General features: G+C 43.8%; 1 protein-coding gene across 8 annotated transcripts in view; it reads right to left on the bottom strand.

Moving 5' to 3' along the window:
• YTHDC2 (YTH N6-methyladenosine RNA binding protein C2) overlaps positions 1 to 20204 on the bottom strand; it is a 1174422-nt gene that overhangs the window by 501535 nt on the left and 652683 nt on the right. For all 8 annotated transcript variants that reach the window (XM_085632632.1, XM_085632630.1, XM_085632634.1 and 5 more), the window contains exon 19: positions 3281 to 3386. In XM_085632632.1, the coding sequence (XP_085488758.1) occupies positions 3281 to 3386 (106 nt within the window). The remainder of the gene's footprint in view (positions 1 to 3280; positions 3387 to 20204) is intronic.

Consider the following 20204-nt stretch of genomic DNA (forward strand, 5'->3'; position numbering starts at 1 on the left):
ACTGATGAAAGCTACAGGTTGGTCCAAGCCCTCGTCGTTCAATTGTGAGAGTACTGCTACCACACCATGCTCTGAAGCATCTGTCTGCACAACAAATTCTTTGGAGAAGTCAGGTGCCTTAAGCACGAGCGCTGTGCGCATGGCAGATTTCAGGACATCAAAAGCGGTCTGGCAGGCATCAGTCCAGATCACCTTCCTGGGCTGCTTCCTTGAAGTCAGCTCTGTCAAAGGGGCAACAATGGTGCCATACCCCTTGACAAATCGCCGATAGTGCCCGGTGAGACCTAAAAAGGCTCTCACCTCTGTCTGGGTCTTGGGGGGCTCCAAAGCCAGAATGGTGTCAAACTTGGCTTGTAGGGGCGCCACCTGGCCGCTCCCTACCTGGTGTCCCAAGTACACCACAGATCCCTGCCCTATCTGGCACTAGCCTTGATAGTGAGGCCTGCCCTTTGCAGAGCCTTCAACACTTCGCAGAGGTTTTGCAAATGTTCGTCCCAACTGGAGCTGAACACGGCAATGTCAACCAGGTAAGCGGCGCTGAATTCCTCCATCCCGGACAATACCTGGTTGACCAATCTCTGGAAGGTGGCAGGGGCGTTCTTCAACTCGAAGGGTATAACCCGGAACTGGTAGTGCCCCTCTGGTGTTGAAAACGCTGACCTCTCTTTTGCCCCATCAGTTAAGGCAATCTGCCAGTACCCAGACGTTAAATCAAATGTACTGAGGTAGCGGACAGGTCCCAACCGATCAACGAGCTCATCAGCTCTGGGGACAGGGTGTGCATCAGTCTTGGTGACTGCATTGAGCCCACGGCAATCCACACAGAACCGGAGTTCTGGAGTGACACCAGGTGCAGCAGCTTTTGGCACTAAGACCACTAGGCTAACCCAGGGGTTGCTTGAGGGCTCTATCACCCCTAACGTCAACATCTTGGAATCTTCTTCCTTGATGCTGGCCCTGACTTTGTCAGCTATCCTGTAAAATTTCTGCTTCACAGGTAGACTGTTCCCAGTGTCCACATAATGGACGCACCAATTGGTGACTCCTGGTATCAGGTAAAACAGGGAGGCGAACTGTCCCAGCACCTGGCGACAGTCCCTCTGCTACTCTGGGGTCAGGGTAGGAGAGAGGGTTACCCCATCCACCGACCCATCATGTTCCTTCACTGACAGGAAGTCAGGAACAGGCTCACTCTCCTCCTCCATTCCATCATCTGTTGCAAGGAGCATAGTTACTTCAGACCTCTCAAAGTGCGGTTTGATGCGGTTCATGTCCAGGACCCTCAAAGGGTTCCTGGGAGTCTGCATGTCAACTCACTCTTGTGCTCCAGCACCTCATATAGACCAGTCCACTTGTCTTGGAGCGCAAAAAGCTCCACTGGTGCCATCACCCACACTTTCTGGCCAGGCTGAAATTCGACCAGAGTGGCATCTGGTCATACCATCTTCATTTCTTCCTGGCTAGCTTACAGGTTTGCCTGAGCAATGTTTCCTGAAGCGTTGAGTCTGGTTTCTGAAGGCCAGCACATAGCTGAACCCATCTTATGGGGTCTTACCAGGAGTTCTCTCCCAGCCGTCCATGACCAGACCCAGAGGTCCTCTCACAGGGTGCTCACACAGCAGATCAAATGGACTGAACCCTAAGGACTTCTGCGGTAACTCCCTGTATACAAACAACAGGCATGGCATAAAGAAGTCCCACTTCCGTCTAATGGGTTCTGCAAGACCCTTGATCATGCTCTTCAGGGTCCGGTTGAATCTGTCAACCAACCCATTCCCTTGAGGATGGTAAAGAGTGGTAAACTTGTATGCCACAACGCACTCCTCCCACAAAGAGGTCATGTACTTCGAAATGAAGTTTGTACCATGGTCAGAGACCACCTCTCTGGGGAACCCCACACGGGAAAAGATCTCCATCAATGCACAGCCAACCATGGGGGCTGTGATTATCCGGAGAGGGACAGCTTCCGGGTACCGGGTGGCACGGTCCACCAAGACCAAGATAAACTTGCTGCCTAAGGCTGTCTTGGGTTCCAGTGGCCCCACACTGTCAATGCCCACCCGCTCAAAAGGGGTGCTCACCACAGGAAAGAGTCGGAGGGGAGCCGTACACTTCCCTCCACTCTTGCCACTGGTCTGGCAAGTTGGGCAAGATCTACAGTGTGTGCCAACGTGCCTTCTCATTTTGGCCAGTAAAAATGGGTGACGAGCCTCTGAAAGGTCTTGTCGCACCCCAAATGTCCTGCTAGAGGCACGTCATGAGGCAGACCCAGTAAGAAGGTCCTGAAGCGCTCGGGTACCACCAGCCCACGGGCTGCACGGAGCTCAGCGACCTTTGGCTCACTATACAACAATCCATCTTCCCAGTAAATCAGATGTGATCCAGACTGGTCACCTGCTGCCTGGTTTGCAGCCTGTTGTCGCAAACCAACAAGAGTAGGACACTCCAGCTGCGCTCTGCAGAACTCCTCCCTGGAGGGACCCCCTTCCTGCTGCCAATGGGTCAGCTCATGCAGGCCACCCAGTTCGGCCACTTGTTCCACAGTAGGTTCCAAGGCATCCCCCTCAGCTTCTGCCTCCTCCTGGACTGTGGGAACTTCAGGGGCTGGTTTTCGACGCCCCCTGCCCTTCCTCTTTCTGGCCACCTCGGCCACTGTTTCAGGTTCCAGGTCCTCTTGATTACCCCTACTGGCTGACATTGACCGAGTGGTCACACAGACCCACTCAGGCAGACTCAACATCGCCAAATGAGCCTGGCATTCCACCTCCTTCCATGGGGGAACTCTTCGGGTCATTGCAAAGCAGACAGTCAACAGGCATGGACGGACTAACAACCACCTTCGGTCTAACAATATTTTTACCCTCTCTTTCACTTCTAAATGGCTACTGACTGTCTTAAAGAAAGCTGATAATTTTGTTATCCCAAGTAAGGTATCAACTTGGTGGTTTTCAAAGAAACAATATGGGCCCAATTAACTCACGACTCGTAAAGTTACGAGTGTGGAGTCTCCAGCTTGGGACGAAATCTCTACACTCGGGCCGGAATCTTCGCACTGTAGTGCTGAGATTCTGCTTAGAGTGTGGAGACTCCTCACTCGTAACTTTAAGAGTCGTAAGTGCCTTTGTGAATATGGCCCTTTATCTATATATGAATACATTTCACTTGCTCAGTTGTGTGGCTTACCGAAACTATTAATTAAAATGCAAAAAGGACAGGTAACAATGAAATTATACTGAAATACACATAAGATGAATACATCTGAAATAAAATGTCTTCAAACCTGCAGTGGCATTCTCAGAAGTTCAGGAGTTTGGAATTCAAGCATATTTTGAAACCTCAGTCGGCTAAACAAACGGAAACAGATTCCAGGTCTACAACGCCCTGCCCTGAAAGCAAAGAAAATAACTTTCATTAGTTCAGAATTGTTACTGAAAAGAGGGAAGATGTCTGTGGGCCACCCCTGCTCTAGAATAGCTAAACGGTAGGGGCTCTCTCAAATTTCAAGTTTATTTTTGTTTATGATACGGAACTCGAAAGAGGTTCACATAAAACTTTAACCAAAATGCATACTTTCAAAATAAAGAAACAGAGGAACACAAATAAAATTGGATCTTTGGCGAACATGAAAGCCAACGCAGCATAAGACCTAAATACTATAAATGCCATAAATTTCATAGAGATATAAAAAAGTACTTAGAAGAGTGAAAGAATCTCATAAAATATTTAATTGGGAAGTACATACAGTGACTGCAGTATAACTGGGCAAAGAATATACACAACAGGTAAATGAATAGATCTCAGCCAATTTCAGCAACAAAGTAAAAGAGCCATGCAAACAAGAAGAACAAAGTTCAAAATTTGGAAACCATTTCGACATAGGATTCATTAAACCAGAGTCCCTTAATACAACTTTAAAAAGTTTAAAACTCCATAGCAAAACATTTAATTAGGTGGTGCCTAAAGTGAATGCAGTGGATTTGAGGCAGAAAGAATAGACAGCTGTAAACAAATGGTTCTAAGACATTTTTGACGACATAGTAAACGTGCAGGTCAGACAAAAAAAAAAATGATTTAGATCTTGGAGACCATTTTGACATAAATTGCATTCGGCCGGAATACCAATACATTTAGCCAAGAGGGGATTAAGTTGGAACATTACTTCCCTTAAAAGAATCCAAAAGCGTTTCAACCCATGAGGCAAATTCCTAATAATATAAGGGTGTGCTTTATTTACTAAAAGGGAGCCTATTATATTCGAAAAATCCTTTTTTTAGGCATGCGTCCCTGTCCTGACGAAAGTTTAAGAACCATGTAACTTGTTGTAATTTCTTTCTTTATACAAGCTCTTAATGAGTCATCATCACTCTTCACTAGACCGGAAACTCAACGAACCACCCCCACCAGGCCTTGGACAAAATCACTTCAAGCCCATTTCTAACCTTAAAGCTGCCCCAGGGTTTGCTGAGTTAACAGAAGTTAGGTGTCTGAAGACCCGTCCTTCCAATGCATCTAAGAAGCTTTGTTTAGATACTTCAATCTGTTCCAAACCATAAATCAGAGAGGCAGGGATTTTGGCACATAAACCTTTAACAGATGCGCAAAATGTCTTCTCCCGATTGCCCTATAAAAAGCGCACAAGCCTTTATCTTGAGATTGAGGTTTGCTCATGTTATTTTCAATATGGAATTTTTCCACTAAGGTACCCACACATTATGTTCCCCAAGAAAGTATAAGATTTCACAATTTCTAGTTTGTGTGCACCCAGGGACCATGTAAAATGTCCATATTTCGGTTTCTTCCTCCCATGAAAACACATCATTTTACTTTTAGACGTGTCAATCTATAACTAATGGGCATCTGCAAAATGTTGCAGGTCCACTGATGACTGTTTAACCCTTTTGGGGGCAAGGTCGAAAATTATTATGCTGTCTGCATATAGCAGGAAACCAATTGACTTACCACCATTTATCGGTGTGATACCCTCGTTCATAGCCAAGTGGCTGGGAAGATCAGAAATATATAGGGAAAAAAGGAGCGGTGCTAAAAGGCACCCTTGCTTTAGTCCATTTAAAGTGTGAATTGCCTGAGAGAGGCCCAAGAGAACTCTGCACCAGATAGAGGAATGGAGGGAAATGATTAAATCTAAAAGGGTCCCAGGAATACCTAATATTGAAAGCTTTCTCCACAGCAAAGGGCAATCTACTTTATCAAATGCTGAGGACAAGCCTATAAAAGCTGCATACGTCACTCCTCTCACTAAAACATATTTCTCTTTAATCACTTGAAGGGCAGTTATATAATCGATAGTTCCATGGTTGCTCGTAAACCCAGTTTGCTCCATGGATAAAATGTTATTTTCTTACGCCCACTTGTTATTCTGGGTCAAAAATCATTTAGAGAAAACGTTTCCCACCGCATCCAGCAGGGCGATCAGACGATAATTTTCTGGTAAATTTCTATCTCCGTTCTTGAATAAAGGTACTATAATACTTCCCGTCCACAAAGGAGGATTTTTGGTTTTATTTTTATAACAGCTTTTAAAGAACAGGAATAAAATTTTACTCCAAAGGGATACATCTTATTTTAATACAGAGATTGGAATTTCACCTGGTCCCATCGGAGCCGAGGTACACATTCCTCAGATTGCTAACTCAATCTCTTTTTCAGAAGGGGGGCAGGGGGCATACAAATATGTATTCCCTTTTGCACTAGGTCTATCTACCTTGCCCCCTTTTGTGGCACATAGATCCGTAATGAAGTAGATCCAGCTGGATTTCTCAATGGCCGAGGGGAAGGATCTCACTCTTAATCCACATCCCTTAGCAACAAGTGTCCAAAAGGACCTAGTCTGACCATTTACTGCAGCTTCCCTTAGACTGATCCATAGATTTTCAAATGGGTTTTAATTGACTGCTTCTCCTTTTTAATAGAAACACCCTAGTATTCCTCTTAGGAACATAAACCATATGTTGGATTGTTTCCTAACTAGGGTATTTATTTCCCTGTTTAACAAAAGAAGAGAGCGAGGAATCGTCTTAAACTTGCCCTTGTTTTTTTTCAACGAACGCCTTTTACTAGCTGCTTCATGAACATACTAAAACAATATACTTAGTCTCCCATCCAGGCCTCAAGGTTTTCAAGGATAGCTTCTAGTTTGCTTTTCAAATCCATGATTATCCTATGATCTCACTGTGTCCCTCTTGTTTTTTTTTTATTTTTTATCAAACTTGGATTGGGACCATTCAAACTTCCATGAACTAATAGGCACCATGTTTAGACCCAGCGAAGAAGTCAACAAGCTATGGTCATGGATGAGGGTATCTGTGACCTTTAAATCCTCAAACAGGGCAAACGAGGGGCAACCTACTACCACATAATCCGAATTGCCACTCCCCTTGGGAGTCCGAGGGTAGTCTTCCATTAGATATGATGAAATCATTAATTTTCAGTTGAGCTCTCTCTATTGCGTTTGGACTCCAAACCCAGTGATTACAATTTACAATATTCCACACTTTTACACAGTTGACTACACAAAACAGCAGATGCCCGACTGGCTGAGCCAGAGATATAATATTACAAAGTTAATTAAAGCAAATATAAGAACAAACCTTCCCCCAGGTCCGACCCACAGTTAGCACTATAATCATCAACAGTTGGATATCTCTCCCTTGGGACCCCAGATCAACCTTGTTCGCGTAATTCTGAATTTCGTTATCCAGGGAGTGATGGGGATATTCAACCCTTTGGATGGCGATGCCCCTACAACTTACAATATTCCTAATGCGAGAACAAACCCCTTGGTCTTGCATTAAGAATGTCGTCAGTCTGAATTATTAGTCTTTTTTTTATTTTTACTCCAAAATGTACTGTCATATGATTACCAACTTGCAATTTTCAAGTTACATGTCCATAAATGCCTGAAAGAGGCCCTGTGTGCCTATCAATATGATGTTATGTCCTGATGTAGAGTTTGGTGGTAAATGAACACCTCCCAATTACTGGGGTAACCAAAAAGTAAGGAGTACAATCTACCAGCTGATTTTCCTCCACCATACCATCCACATGAAAGACAAAGTTCAGCTCTTGGGTATAGGTTGCGACATAAACATTGTTCATACCTTAATCTTCCCATTTATTATTACTCTGTGATTGAGTGTGACAAAATCATTTCTGAGAACAGCTGTGTTCTCAGAGAAGGATAGACACTCCTTTGCCCCTTGACCCCCATGCCAAGGATGGCTGAGGCGTGAGTGGGTACCGCCAGTGAATCCTTAACCCTCAGATGCTACAAAGGGTCACTAGATGATTTTGTACATTACCGTTTTGTTTATTTGTTGTATTGTTTTGAGCTCAATTAAGCAGAAGCACTCATAGGTCCTGAAGAAAGACGCGACACTAGCTGGGTCATTGGCGGAAAAATGCCGACCTTTGTGACACATGAGTGGGTTTAATCTGTCCCACAGTGCCACGCTGTTTTTTAATCCTGCGGGTTGCCCCATTAAAGGTTTTGCAATGAACCCTGTAGTTAGTTTCTTTTTTTTTTCTTTTTTTTTTTATCTGAATCTTTGTTTTTTTTATTTATTGGAAATCAGGTAGTACATATTTACATTATCCAATTATTCTTATATTTATTTAACATCTGTAACAATGTTCTCATTATTAAATGCATCTGCTTTGACACTGCTATTTACATCTTTGCATATTTACACATATTCACACAACATTTTATTCTGCTATCTTTTTCTTCCAGGTCATTAATGGATCCCATATTTTCATTCCTTTCCGCTTAGCTTTAAAGCCTTTACATTTATACAAAGACATTTCCTGCTGAACGATATTCAATATCCTATGCACCCATTGTTGATACACAGGCGGTTCCTAATCTTTCCAAACCGTGGCAATCAACAATCTTGCCACTGCAACCGTTATAAATACAAAATCTCTCTGTGGAGTGTCTAATTCCAACCTGTTATCATAGCCTAAGAGCATCAGAGTTGCGGTTATTTTTATTTCTATGTTCATTACTTGAAGCCAAAAGTTCTCTATACATGTTTTAAGCTCTTCCAGTTTCTCACAAGAATAAAACATATGAATACTATCTGCCGGTCTACCTCGGCATCTTGGGCATTCATCTGTCTGGCTCATTCCCCAACCAAACAGCTTCGCTGGCGTATAATAGAGATCATAGACAGTTTTATATTGTTGCGCTTTCAAATTTGATGACAGCAAAACCCTGATCCCAATCTTTATGATCATATCCACATCTACCTCCCCATCGACAAGCTTTTCCGCCCATTTCATCTCTATTTTCTCCATGTCATCTGCTGGTCTCTGTGACAATTCTGCGTAAAAATCCCTGATCCTACTGTCTCGGCGTTCCATTACTCTCAGCATTGATACCTCCTCCACTTTAACAGTTCCCTTAGCTAGGCCCTTAATGCGATGATGTATCTGTATATATTTGAAGCAGGAACTTCTGCTTAGGCCAAACCTTTGAACAAGCTCCAGAAAGGTTATTTGATCTTGTTTATTAAACAGATCTGCCACCATCACAATCCCCGCCTGTGCCCATTGCCTGGCCATCCCATCATAGCGTATGTGGGAGAAGATCTGAATGCCACACTGAAGTATACTTATTATATCTAGAGATTTGACAGTGCTTCGTCACCTTTTCCCAAACTTTTATTGCCCCCTGGACACACTTATATCGACTTCTTTTACTATAACTGGATTCAGATTGCCTTTGGAAGAGACATTCTGCCTCTTTTCCCAATGCCAGCTGATATATGTTAGGTAGCTTAAATCCTTTATCCCTATCAGTTTTGATAAAATAAAACGTGCCAAGCTGTTTTAGGGCACATGCCCAATAATAAAATAATATATTAGGAGCACTCCTCCCCCCCTTTCTATGGGCAGAGTCAAGAATTTATATGCACGTCGTATCTTTTTATAATTACATATAAACTTTGAGAATACAGCCTTGATTCTTTTTATTTTGCTCCCAGGTAGTTCTAACAGTATCGCTCGCATTAAATATAAAATCTTGGGGAATATCCGCATTTTTAATACGTTGAACCTACCTATAATCATAAGATGTAAGTTATCCATTTGTCTAAGTTCTGCACCTATTTTCCCCAATACAGGATCTATATTTACGTCCCACAACTTATCTATCTGTGATGTTAAATTAACCCCTAGATACATAGCCTTCTCTATTATCCGAGGGTCCTGCAGATGACATTGGGAGGAGCATAGAATTTGCGTTTTCTCTTTATTTAACAAGTAGCCAGACTGCCTCCCAAACTCAGTTGCCATACTTTCAATTTCTTTAATTGTCCCTTGCGGGTCTGTTGTAACTCTCCCAATATCATCTGCATACGCAAGGATCTTTGTCTCATACCCGTGTGTAATAGGTTTAATCGCCTGATTATTTGCAATTCTTACTATAAATGTATCAAGATAAAATGCAAATAAAATAGAGGAGCTGGGGCACCCTTGGCGCATGCCCCTAGAAATATCAATCCTCCTAGCTGTATTCCCCATCAGTTGTATCTGTGCATACGGTTTAAAATACATGGCTTGAATAGCCCTCAAAAACCCAGGACCGAGCCCTCTCTCACCCAAAGTGTCCCACAAAAATTGCCAAGACACTCGGTCAAAGGCTTTTTCTGCGTCCAGGAGGACCACTGCCACTTCCCTACCCTCTGCTTCTGCAATATCTAATATTGATATAATGTGTCTAGTGTGGTCTGTGGTCCCCCTGACAGGAACAAAACCATGTTGCCTGGGTGATACCATTGGAATAACTATTCTTTGCAGACGCAAGGCCATTATTTTAGAATATATCTTTGTGTCCGCATTCATTAACGAAATCAGATGATACGAAGATGGTAATTCTGAGGCTTTACCCTTTTTAGGGAAAACCACCATATCTGTACCCCGCCACAATACTTGTGGGACTCCGCTATATTGTATACCTAGATATAAGTCATGTAAAATAGGGAAAATCTGTGTAGCTAGCAATTTATAAACTTCTACCGGTATTTTATCCGGTCCGGCGGCTTTTCCTACAGAGAGGGATCCTAATGCCTCCTGAACCTCTTGCATAGTAATTTCCTGCTCTAATTCCTGTAATGTGTCTTCTTCCAGTTTGGGTAAGGTAAAATTCCTATCCATTGTCTCTTCCAAATCCAGCACAGTATCCGCCTGATATAATCTTCCATAATATTCCTCAAAAACTTCCATTATCTTCTCGGAGCCCTCCACTATTTGACCTTTATTATTCTTAATTTTCAGGATATTATTTCTGGTACTTTTTTGTCTTATCCTATATGCCAGTGTTTTCCCTATTGTCTCCCCGTATTCATACATTTCCCCCCTATACACTTGATACAATTGAGCCACCTTCTCCTGGAAGTGCGTATTAATATCTGATTTAGCTACCACTACCTTTAGCATATGCTCCTGTAATGCCTCTTCCGCACCCCCCTTTCTTATTAATACAACATGCACAGCTTCCAATTCTGTCAATTTCCTGATCAATTGATCCGTTTCTGCTTTCCGCTCCTTTCGGATTCGAGCTACATATCCTATAACTTCGCCCCTAAAAGTGGCTTTGAAAGTATCCCAGACCATCAAGCGAGCTGCGCTACATCTGTTACAATCAAAGAATTTCACCACCCATTGTTTAATATAAGAGCAAAATCCCTCGTCAGCTAATAATTTTTTATCAAAAGACCATGAGCTCTGTTTTTGCCTATCAGCCATACCTCTTATTATCAACACCAAAGGATTATGACATGGGGAAAAAGCTACAAGTTAACACTAGTTGGATACAGTTCATAGTAAAGATACCCCTCACTTTTTCTCAGATCAAGACGCTACATTACATGCTGCAAAGTCTAATGGTCCCTCTGATCAGATTGTAGGACCAGTGGTGGTGCCTGTTAACATTAAATGAAAATCTTGGGGGGAAGGCCCTATAACATCAAAGTCAAGCCTGGGAAATGTCCCCTGGGTCTGGTAGAGGAACTGCCAAATTTAGGGAAGAAAATGCAAACATATTGGTACTGAATTTGATGGGCATGTATAAAGAGACTGATCTGAATGTACAGTAGATACAGACTCCAAATTCTATTGTGACTCCTGTGAAAACCGTCTTACTCGGAGTTTTTTTCTGGTTTGCTTTTACCTATAAATGCTGGAAGTAATATATTGGCATAGGCTGTTGTTAACAGGATGATCCTATTTGTGACGGCACTGGTCCTTCCAGATCAGGCCAATCTCTTAACCTTATTGGGATTACTTGCTTACAAACATAAAACCACCATCTGTTGTTAAAATATTATGTGCAGATAATCCTGCTGGACAGAGAAAGTGAAAATGGTTCAAAACAATAACAAACAACTACAGTGAACTGTGATTCTATGATTATCCACCACTGGTCTTAACCATATTTCTTTGTTGCGTAAAGGCTCATATCACAAATTTTAGTAAAATCAAAGTTATTATTATTGCAAGTTTATATAGCGCACAGCTACCACCAGAGGGATTCTCGGTGCTTCAACGTAGTTAGGATGCATGCAGGCCCCACTAGCTCAGAACAGCCAGGTCTTCAGCTGGCTGTGGAAGGAAGACAGTGAGGTACAACTTCTTAAATATTCTGGTATGGCATTCCACAGCCTGGGGTCCTGGTATGCAAAGGAGTGACCTCTTGTACGTGTCCGTTTGATTCTGGGGACGAAGCACAAGAACAGTTTGCTAGAGTGAGGGGGTGGGCTGGGTGATATGATTTCACCTTGTGAAGGAAACATGGACATTCGCCGGATATGGCTCTGTGCACGTAGCACAAGGCTTTGAAGTGAATTTGATTCACCACTGGGAACCAATGAAGTTCTCGGAGAAGGGGTAAAGCCAAAGCGGCTCTAGGAAGTCTTTATAACATCCAAGCAGCCGGGTTCAGAACCACCTGCAACCGTCTGATGGATGCCTGATCTGCCCCTAGATAAAGAACATTGGCGTAGTTCAGTCTCGACATTATAAGAGCCGGAATAACTGTCTTTTGATATTCAGTTCTAGTGCTGTTATCAACAAGACAGTGGAGAAAATAGAATATGAGAAGAGAGGGAAGGAGGAGTGCAGAGACAACAGATTACCATTTACTTCTTGCTCTGGTAGCCAATTTTTACGTCGAGCAAGAGAGACCTGCAGTAATCAGTCTGCGTGCATCATGTCCATCTCCTTTTTTGCCAATTCATTTAATTTGTCTATGTCAGTGTCATTTAAAAATCCCTGCTTGCTAGTGGTCAGTCCAGCCTCTTTGTCCCTCCTTTCTCTCTTCTGTCCCTCCCACAGAGCAGGGGCTCTGCACTCTCTCATTCCTCTATGGTTCTTTATCTGTTCTATGGGGGACTCTTTTCTTTCATGGTTTCCTGCTCTTTTACTGTTTGTGCTCAGCTTTAGCACCCTAGCTTCATACATTTAAAGATCGCATTCTTTCTCCCACCCCTCTTAACACCCCAGTTGTGTTACTGCTGCCTCCCCTGCCCTGTCTCCTTCTGGATTGCTTGTTAATAATTGCACAGTTGTTGACATTATCCATCAGCGCTGCTACCATTTCACAAGCGCTGTGCTGGTTTTGTTTCTAGGTCCCGCCTAGTGTTGCAGCGCATGCGCTGCTCACTCTGCGAGATCTATTATTGTTGGGTTGCTTTTGGAAGGGGGATGGAAGCTCCGCCTCTGCTTTTCATTGGCGCGCGTCACACTTTATGTTAAACGTGCGCTTTTGATTTGCAGTGAGGCTTTTTGGTCCCCTCCCTGTCTGCTTTCCGGCTCGCCCACCCAGACTGGATACTGTGCTCGCGCACTGCGTCTCTTCCGCCTTGTTTTAATGGTAATTTAAACTTAACTGTGAGTACGGAGTCGCTCTAACTGTGGAATTATCTTGTGGTCAGTCACAAAATGTACTCGTCGCAGAACCGCATCCCCTTGTCTGTGACATTCCCTCCTCTACTCATGTCTCTCCAATAACTCTGTCTGTTTTCCATCTCCCTCCTGCATTGTTGGGGCAGATATGGCCATGCCTGTGATCTCTGGTCACAGCTGCGATGATCCAAGTCCATTGTCATCTTCGCTCGATATGAATGTCCCCGCCTTGACCCACTTTACAGTGAATGATGCTCCGTAACTGCTGCTGCCTGTAGAGTCTCCCATCCCCCTCATGTCTAGTCTTGTGTGTCCTACTTCTGGATGTCTACTTGAGGAGAGAAACGTCATTTCTCAAGCTCATTCCTCGTGCTCACGTTGTGACCAACTGCACCGAGGTCCATGATTTACCAGAACAGTTCGGGAGGAGTCTGTGTTATTCTCCACACATGTCCATGGGGCCCTGCCTGTGCTGTGCGTGTTTCTGGATAAATCTATCTTCGGGTCAGAGAGAATCCCTATCCCCGTCCCACTGGAGTGCATACTGCATTAGGGTCTGGAGAATGCTTGTTCAATTATTGTTCCGGTATGGCCTGAGTCAAGTAAGTCTCTGCATAGCTGCCAAGTAGCCCCAAGTCGAGTGTGACACCTTTAGCCAGCCCTGGCTTTATAGCCAAGAGCATGCTGTCTTCTGGGACTTGTAGCTTAACTTTCAATATTGCAGACATGAGCACGGAGTTCGCAGCATGCCAGATGCGGTGGACTAAAAAGCTGGGTATAAGTGAAATGAACATCGCCGATATCATTGGTTGTGCCTGTTCATGCCTCCCCCCCTAGTTTAGGCCTTCGTTTTACCCTAGTTTATGTGCCTTATCTGGAACCTGAGACACCGGGGTATACACCTCATATCAAGTCTGTACGTGGGTCATGTTTTCCGATGACGTATCACTGATATATGCAGCTGATGTGTACCACTATTGAATGTACTATCTGTTATAACTATCTGAAAGATCTATTTGATGTACAATGTGTCTAATATAAAAATGGCAATAAAAATAAGTTACAAAAAAAATAAGTGAAATGAACATGTCACACAACAAAGGGTTTTATTTTGTGGTAAATAGGGAGTTTATGCTGACATTTTGCCCAGCAGATATATGCATGCTGGGACTTGTATGATAAAGTAGACAGAGCTATTCGTGACACTGCAATTCATAAGTGCAGTTAACTAAGAGTAATGTCTGGCTGAAGGTTGAGGACATGACATGGACCCACTTGACATCTCTGAGGCCTCCCACCAGATCCTATTACAAGATGGCCCGACCCTCTGCAGCACATCCCTTCTGCATGATTCATTTGGGCAGAATCCCTGGTTTGCGCTAAAGGTCTTTGTTTCTTCGAAACCTTGTGAGCTTGCACCATCCCATGCAACGCTGCCTCAGGGGTGTTGGCATTTTGTCACCGGCATAGAAACACGCGTTTGTGTGTGTGCTGTTGCAGTGTTCATTCCTGTCCCTCAACTGCACAGTATACCCACCTAATTTGTACACAACGCAAGACAAACCCTTTTCGCCCCTAAGTATTCCATGCTTGCTGTTGGAATAATCGTCCCAGGATATTATGGAATAGAGAGATGCATTGAATGTTTCATTTTTTTCCCAAATACATTTCGCTCAATCTAATCAACTTTATCACTTTCAAAGTGGAGAAAAGCCGTCGCTGGAAGACCCAAGTGGTTCGGACATCTGTGGTGGTGAAAAGTATGATTCAAGAGGGCAGTGTGTGTGTGTTTATGGCACGTTGTACTCCAGAAGTTGTGCGGTCCCAGTTACACCAATGGGCATCGTAGTCCCCACTAAGTTGGCTGGTGGTGACCTCATGAACAGGGCCACTTGGCAACTGTTGATGTTGTGCTGTCTTAATTCCAATCAGTGCGAGGCAGATGACTTTATCTTGTACAGAATATTTTACAAAATGTAAACCAACAGGAGGTTGTTTTAAGTTTTCTGTATCTGAATCAAATAGCTGTAGATAGCACCACAATGAAGCTAGCATTTGAAAGCTTTATCGTTGGATTGAAATATTTACCTTTTCATAGATTGAAAATAAATGCACATGAACCCGTGGCAAAGGCATATCCACGCTGGTCAGTTCTAGTTCCTGTTCCCATCCACCTTACAGGCACCAAGCATCTCTGCTATACAGATACCGCATTTCGAGTGCCAAACATCAGTTCTATGCACTTGCTAACCGGATTGTTACAACAAATATTTTTAAACCTCCCATGCCACCTAAAAAATTGTTATCAACTAATGTGAGAAGTTGGCCTGGTATATGCTGTCCACTACTTGTGTGCACCTTGCACCACTCCAAACGACCCTTATTGATGATTAGGTTAAAGACAACCTTTATAGAAAGCTATCCTAGTGGTAGCTGTGGAGAGCACCCTTCAGGCTAAGTCTCGATGGAATGTAAAGCAGCTTGTTTTACCAGAACAGAACCTCCTGAATGACCAAATGAAAGGAGAACCACACAAGTGTTTTATAAAATATATGTAGTTATTACTAAACACTCTCTACTAACCTCTTTATGAGATTAAAGCACACAGCACACAATACTTAATCAATAGAACGACAGTAAATAGCACAATACACAGCGGCTCCAGGGGGAGACCGAACCATATACTAAATCAAGCGTTTGCAATGCAATAGGTCTCGCATTTATACGAGTTTGAGCTATTGGCATCGTAAATGACAATGAATTTTATTTAAGTTTTGGTTTTTAAAACATACATAAAAGGCACTGTCATTTACAATGCCAATAGCTTAAACTCTCGTAAATGCGAGACCTATTGCATTGCAAATGCTTGTTATTGTGTATTTCCTGGCTCCTCGGCTGCCTCAGAGCAGGGGGCACTGCTGTCTGTGCCTTTCCTGCCCCTGACAGCTGCCTGAGCCCAGGACTGCGGCTGGTCTCCGCAGAGAATGGCAGGCTATTTCTATTATATTTATCGCCAGGCTCTTTCTATGAGCGTGGTGCCCTTTCACGAGCCCCGCGCTGGTTTGGTTTTCATTCTCCTGTCTCACCCGCTCCTCCACCCCACTGTTTCTGCTCTTTCCTCCTCCCTCCCTTGCAATCAGTCACAGGGCTCCGGCTTGCCTCACAGCAGAGCCTGGGGGACGAGAGAGAGGGCTGTGCTGCAGCCTGCTTCAGAGCAGTGGGCACTGCTGTCTGTGCCTGCCCTGCTCCTCGCATCTACCACCGCCGTGGACCGACTGTTTTTGTTCGTCACGATTCATAAGCAGCTGTGATAAGCTGTTGCTGTTAAGTATCTCTGTTCGAGGGTGGCGTGTTTCCCTTTTGACCCCTGCCATGCCTTTCTCTTCACTGCACCTCAGTGTTCCCCCTTCCTGTCCTGTCGCTGCTTTTTAGGTCTCGGCTAGCATGGCTGCGCACATGCGCAGCTCGCTCGGCAAGATTTAATGTTTCTGAGTAGCTTCAGTAAAGGGCTTTAAGCCCCGCCCCTCTTTTCCATTCGCTGACGTCTCCATTTATGTTAAACGGTGGCCAGCCATTGGAAAAGAGCTTCCCATGTTGCCTCCCTTTGGCTTTTTCAGACGGCCCAATTGGACAGGCTCACCTGCTTTCCTTCTGAAGTAAAAGGTTTCTTATCTTTATGGGAACATGTGTTTAAACACATGGCCCCATAAAGACAAGAGATCCTCTTTTACTTTCGGGACCGCGCCGCGCTTGTTGTATTAGCAGCGTTTTCCTTAACTCGTTTTCAATATTTATATTTGCCTTGTTTTCAATGTTTTTTATTTCTCTCATTCGACTCTCTCCTCACTCTTCTCCAACAGGAGAGAGCAAAACTTTATTTTCTTAACATTTACTTCCCAGAACATTTAATTTGCCGCTAATGTGCCTCAGAGTCAGATCACAGGGCGCGTCATGGGACATGCCGCTGATGTGCCTCAGAGTCAGATCACAGGGCGCGTCATGGGACACTTCCAGGTACAGATATTTTTCTGAACATGGGGACCAAGGAGAAGTGCAGGTTTGTCTGTATTTAAATCTTCACTCTATGTTTAACCATACGTAAATCCGTGATGGGAGGGGGGACTCTCTGGGGCAGAGTCACTATATGTTTTTAAACACTCGGGCGCCTTTATCTGCGGGAAATAAATTATTGCAGGTAATTCATGCCAACAGCTGCGCCGCCTTTATCCGAAAGGACACTATTGCATTTTTGATCCCCGGCTGCTGTCCCGCTGAGGGCTGTAAACCGTTTTTGTTTTTAATTGCACGTTGCTGATATGGGAAATTAATAACTCGAAACGTGTTTGTTTAATACCAGTATCTCTTGTCGTAAAGGGTCTTTTTTAGAGGACGGGTTTCTGATAAGGGCATTAAACTTTATTTTCTTAACATTTAATTTGCCACTGATGTGCCTCAGAGTCAGATCACAGAGCGCGTCATGGGGCATGCCACTGATGTGCCTCAGAGTCAGATCACAGGGCGTGACGGTGAACACCCACTCTGCACACATCTCCTGTACATCTGAGGGGACTAGAGCACAAGCGCCCTCTTTACCATATGCTGTCCCTGTGTAAGGGAGCGCTGCACACCTCTCAGCGCTGCACCCCCTCTGTGGTGATGAGACAGCACCGCACCTCACTCTCTGGTACTATACCACCTCCTTGGTCCGAAGAGACCTCCGCGGGAGATCGGAAGACCCCGGCAGTCGTTATCTGCTGTCACATCCCCCAGCCTCCCACGAGATCGGCATTTCCGATTTAAAATAATTAATAAAAGAGCCAAGAGACGCGCGTGCTTTAACCCGGCGCCCTCACATTAAGCGCTCCTTTCAGTGCAGAGTTTCAAGCTATTCGGCCCTCCGGATGAATTAATTATTAGTGCGGATTCCGAGGGCAGGCCAAGCTGTCTGTTTACAGAGCGAGCCTAAAAAAATACTAACCAGTGAAAAGGGAGAGCGTAATCATTTGTAGCGGCTAAAGATATCTCTGTCGCCTGGGGGCAAAATTGGACAGGAGATGGGGGAGGAGGGTGGAGGGGGGATGTTTGGGGCAAGGAGGGTTGGGGGACGGTCACGCTTGCTAGCTGGCAGCTTAGTGGTAACGTTAATATACATGCCCCAGGCAGGACCATCTAAGAATGTGTAACAAGACTGGGTGAAGAGTTCTGGCGACCGATGAAAGGCGGAGCCGCGAGTCTGGAGATTATAAGGGGAGAGCAGACAGTTTCAGTGGCGAGACAGATAGACCTAGGAACGGCGGGGAGTGTTGACGACACCCAGTGGTTTCAGTGCAGCTTATATGCAGAGGTAGGGCACCCTTCAGAGAAATAAGTGAACATTTCAGCATTGGTGCAGGAGCCAATGAATCTGTGGAAGAAGCGCAGAACATGTGGTATTTCTGAGTTGAATGCCAAAATACTTTTAAAACAATTCCTTGGACTGATCTTCCTGTATTTATGATAAGGCCGCAGGAATTATACGGCAAGGGAGGACAAAATTATATGGCAGTGTTTGCTAAATTATGCTTCAAGAAAGAACTCTACTACTCACTCTCTACTACTCACTCTCTTCTACTCTCTACTCACTCTCTACTACTCACTACTACTCTACTAGTCTCTCTCTACCACTCTCTACTTCTCACTACTACTCTCTACTCACTCTGTACTACTCACTACTATTCTCTTCTACTCTCTACTCACACTGTACTACTCTCTTCTACTCTCTACTCACACTGTACTACTCTCTACTCACACTGTACTACTCTCTACTAACTCTCTACTACTCACTCTCTACTACTCGCTTTCTACTACTCTCTACTACTCACTCTCTACTACTCTCTACTCACTCTCTACTACTCTACTCACTCTCTACTACTCTACTCACTCTCTACTACTCACTACTACTCACTCTACCTCTCTCTACCCGCACACATATGCAGATACATATATATATATGTGTATATATATGCATATATATACATACATACATATATAAACATATATACATCGGCATATCTATATAAATACAAATATAAATGCATGCATGCATATACATATATGCATTCATATGCATGTCATGTATATGAAGGTTTGATAAACATTAATAAAACCAAAGCTAAAAAGCCACCTAATTACAAACAGAATTGCTTTAACTTTTACAAAGCCGAGACCTGTTGCGTTTTTAATGCTCGTTTCTAACTCCCATCCAAAGTAGAGAAAGGACCTCTTCGCCGGCCCTTTCCACCAACAATATTAACTCATAAAAAATGTTGCAGGTTTTTTTATGCTCGGTGAAATACAGCCACTTCCCTGTAGATGCTCCCAGCGGTGTTCTTCCAATACTTTAATCTGCCCATTTGCTACTCAAGAACAGAGAATCGTCATTTCCAGCAGAACATTGGTCTTCTGGAAAATAAATCTGTGCATTGGCCGCGTTCTGCAGGTTGAGTGTGACGACAGAGATGAACAAAGTATGTGCTATCTGGCCTTCTCTTGGGTCAGAATGAAGGTTGAATCTTTTCACCATGTTATTGTGGTTTAGCACCGGTAGCAAATGCTGTTATTTTAATGTGATAAACCGAGATGTAACTTTAGAAGTGGGTGTGCACAACTTTACCTAAAACGTTGCCATGGAAACGGTATCACTTAACTTTAAAGGCCTTCGTGTAAAAAGTGAAGAAATCCGCACAGATTATTCTGAGTCTTCAGCCACCTTTTCACGGAGGACGGAGACATCGATAACTATATAATGCAAACAAGAGTTAGAAAAATATCGAGATATTGCTATCTCACCTGACGCACATTTGTTACAGAGGTATAAGGCCGTATTCTATGTCAGTTAATTTATTTCGGTTTGAAATGAAGTCCTTCTTATTGTGATGAATATCTGTGTCATTTGTAGTGTCAAAGATGACAGGTAAAAAAAATTGGATTGGGTAGCGCTATTTTAACACTACTGCTCATTTATGTCCACTTCTGCTCTGGCTTTAGTTAATCTGGCCAGGCAGTTATTGGGTGGGTTTATGTTTCCAAGGCAACCGAAAACAACTAAAGAGGCCTTTCATTGCTTGGGCCCTCTGTCCACCGGCAATAAACTGAGATGGTTATACATCACCTGAAAATAATGAAGAAAAACTCCCGCTCTTTGTCGAGTCTCTGTTTTGTGCATACAGTGCCCTGATGCCCTAAAAAGAGTGCTCTGGCGCTAAACAAATATAGCTGTATATTTCATTTAGTGTTACCTG

This window comes from Triturus cristatus, chromosome 2_1 (assembly GCF_964204655.1).
Source record: "Triturus cristatus chromosome 2_1, aTriCri1.1, whole genome shotgun sequence".
NCBI classification, from domain to species: Eukaryota; Metazoa; Chordata; class Amphibia; order Caudata; family Salamandridae; genus Triturus; species Triturus cristatus.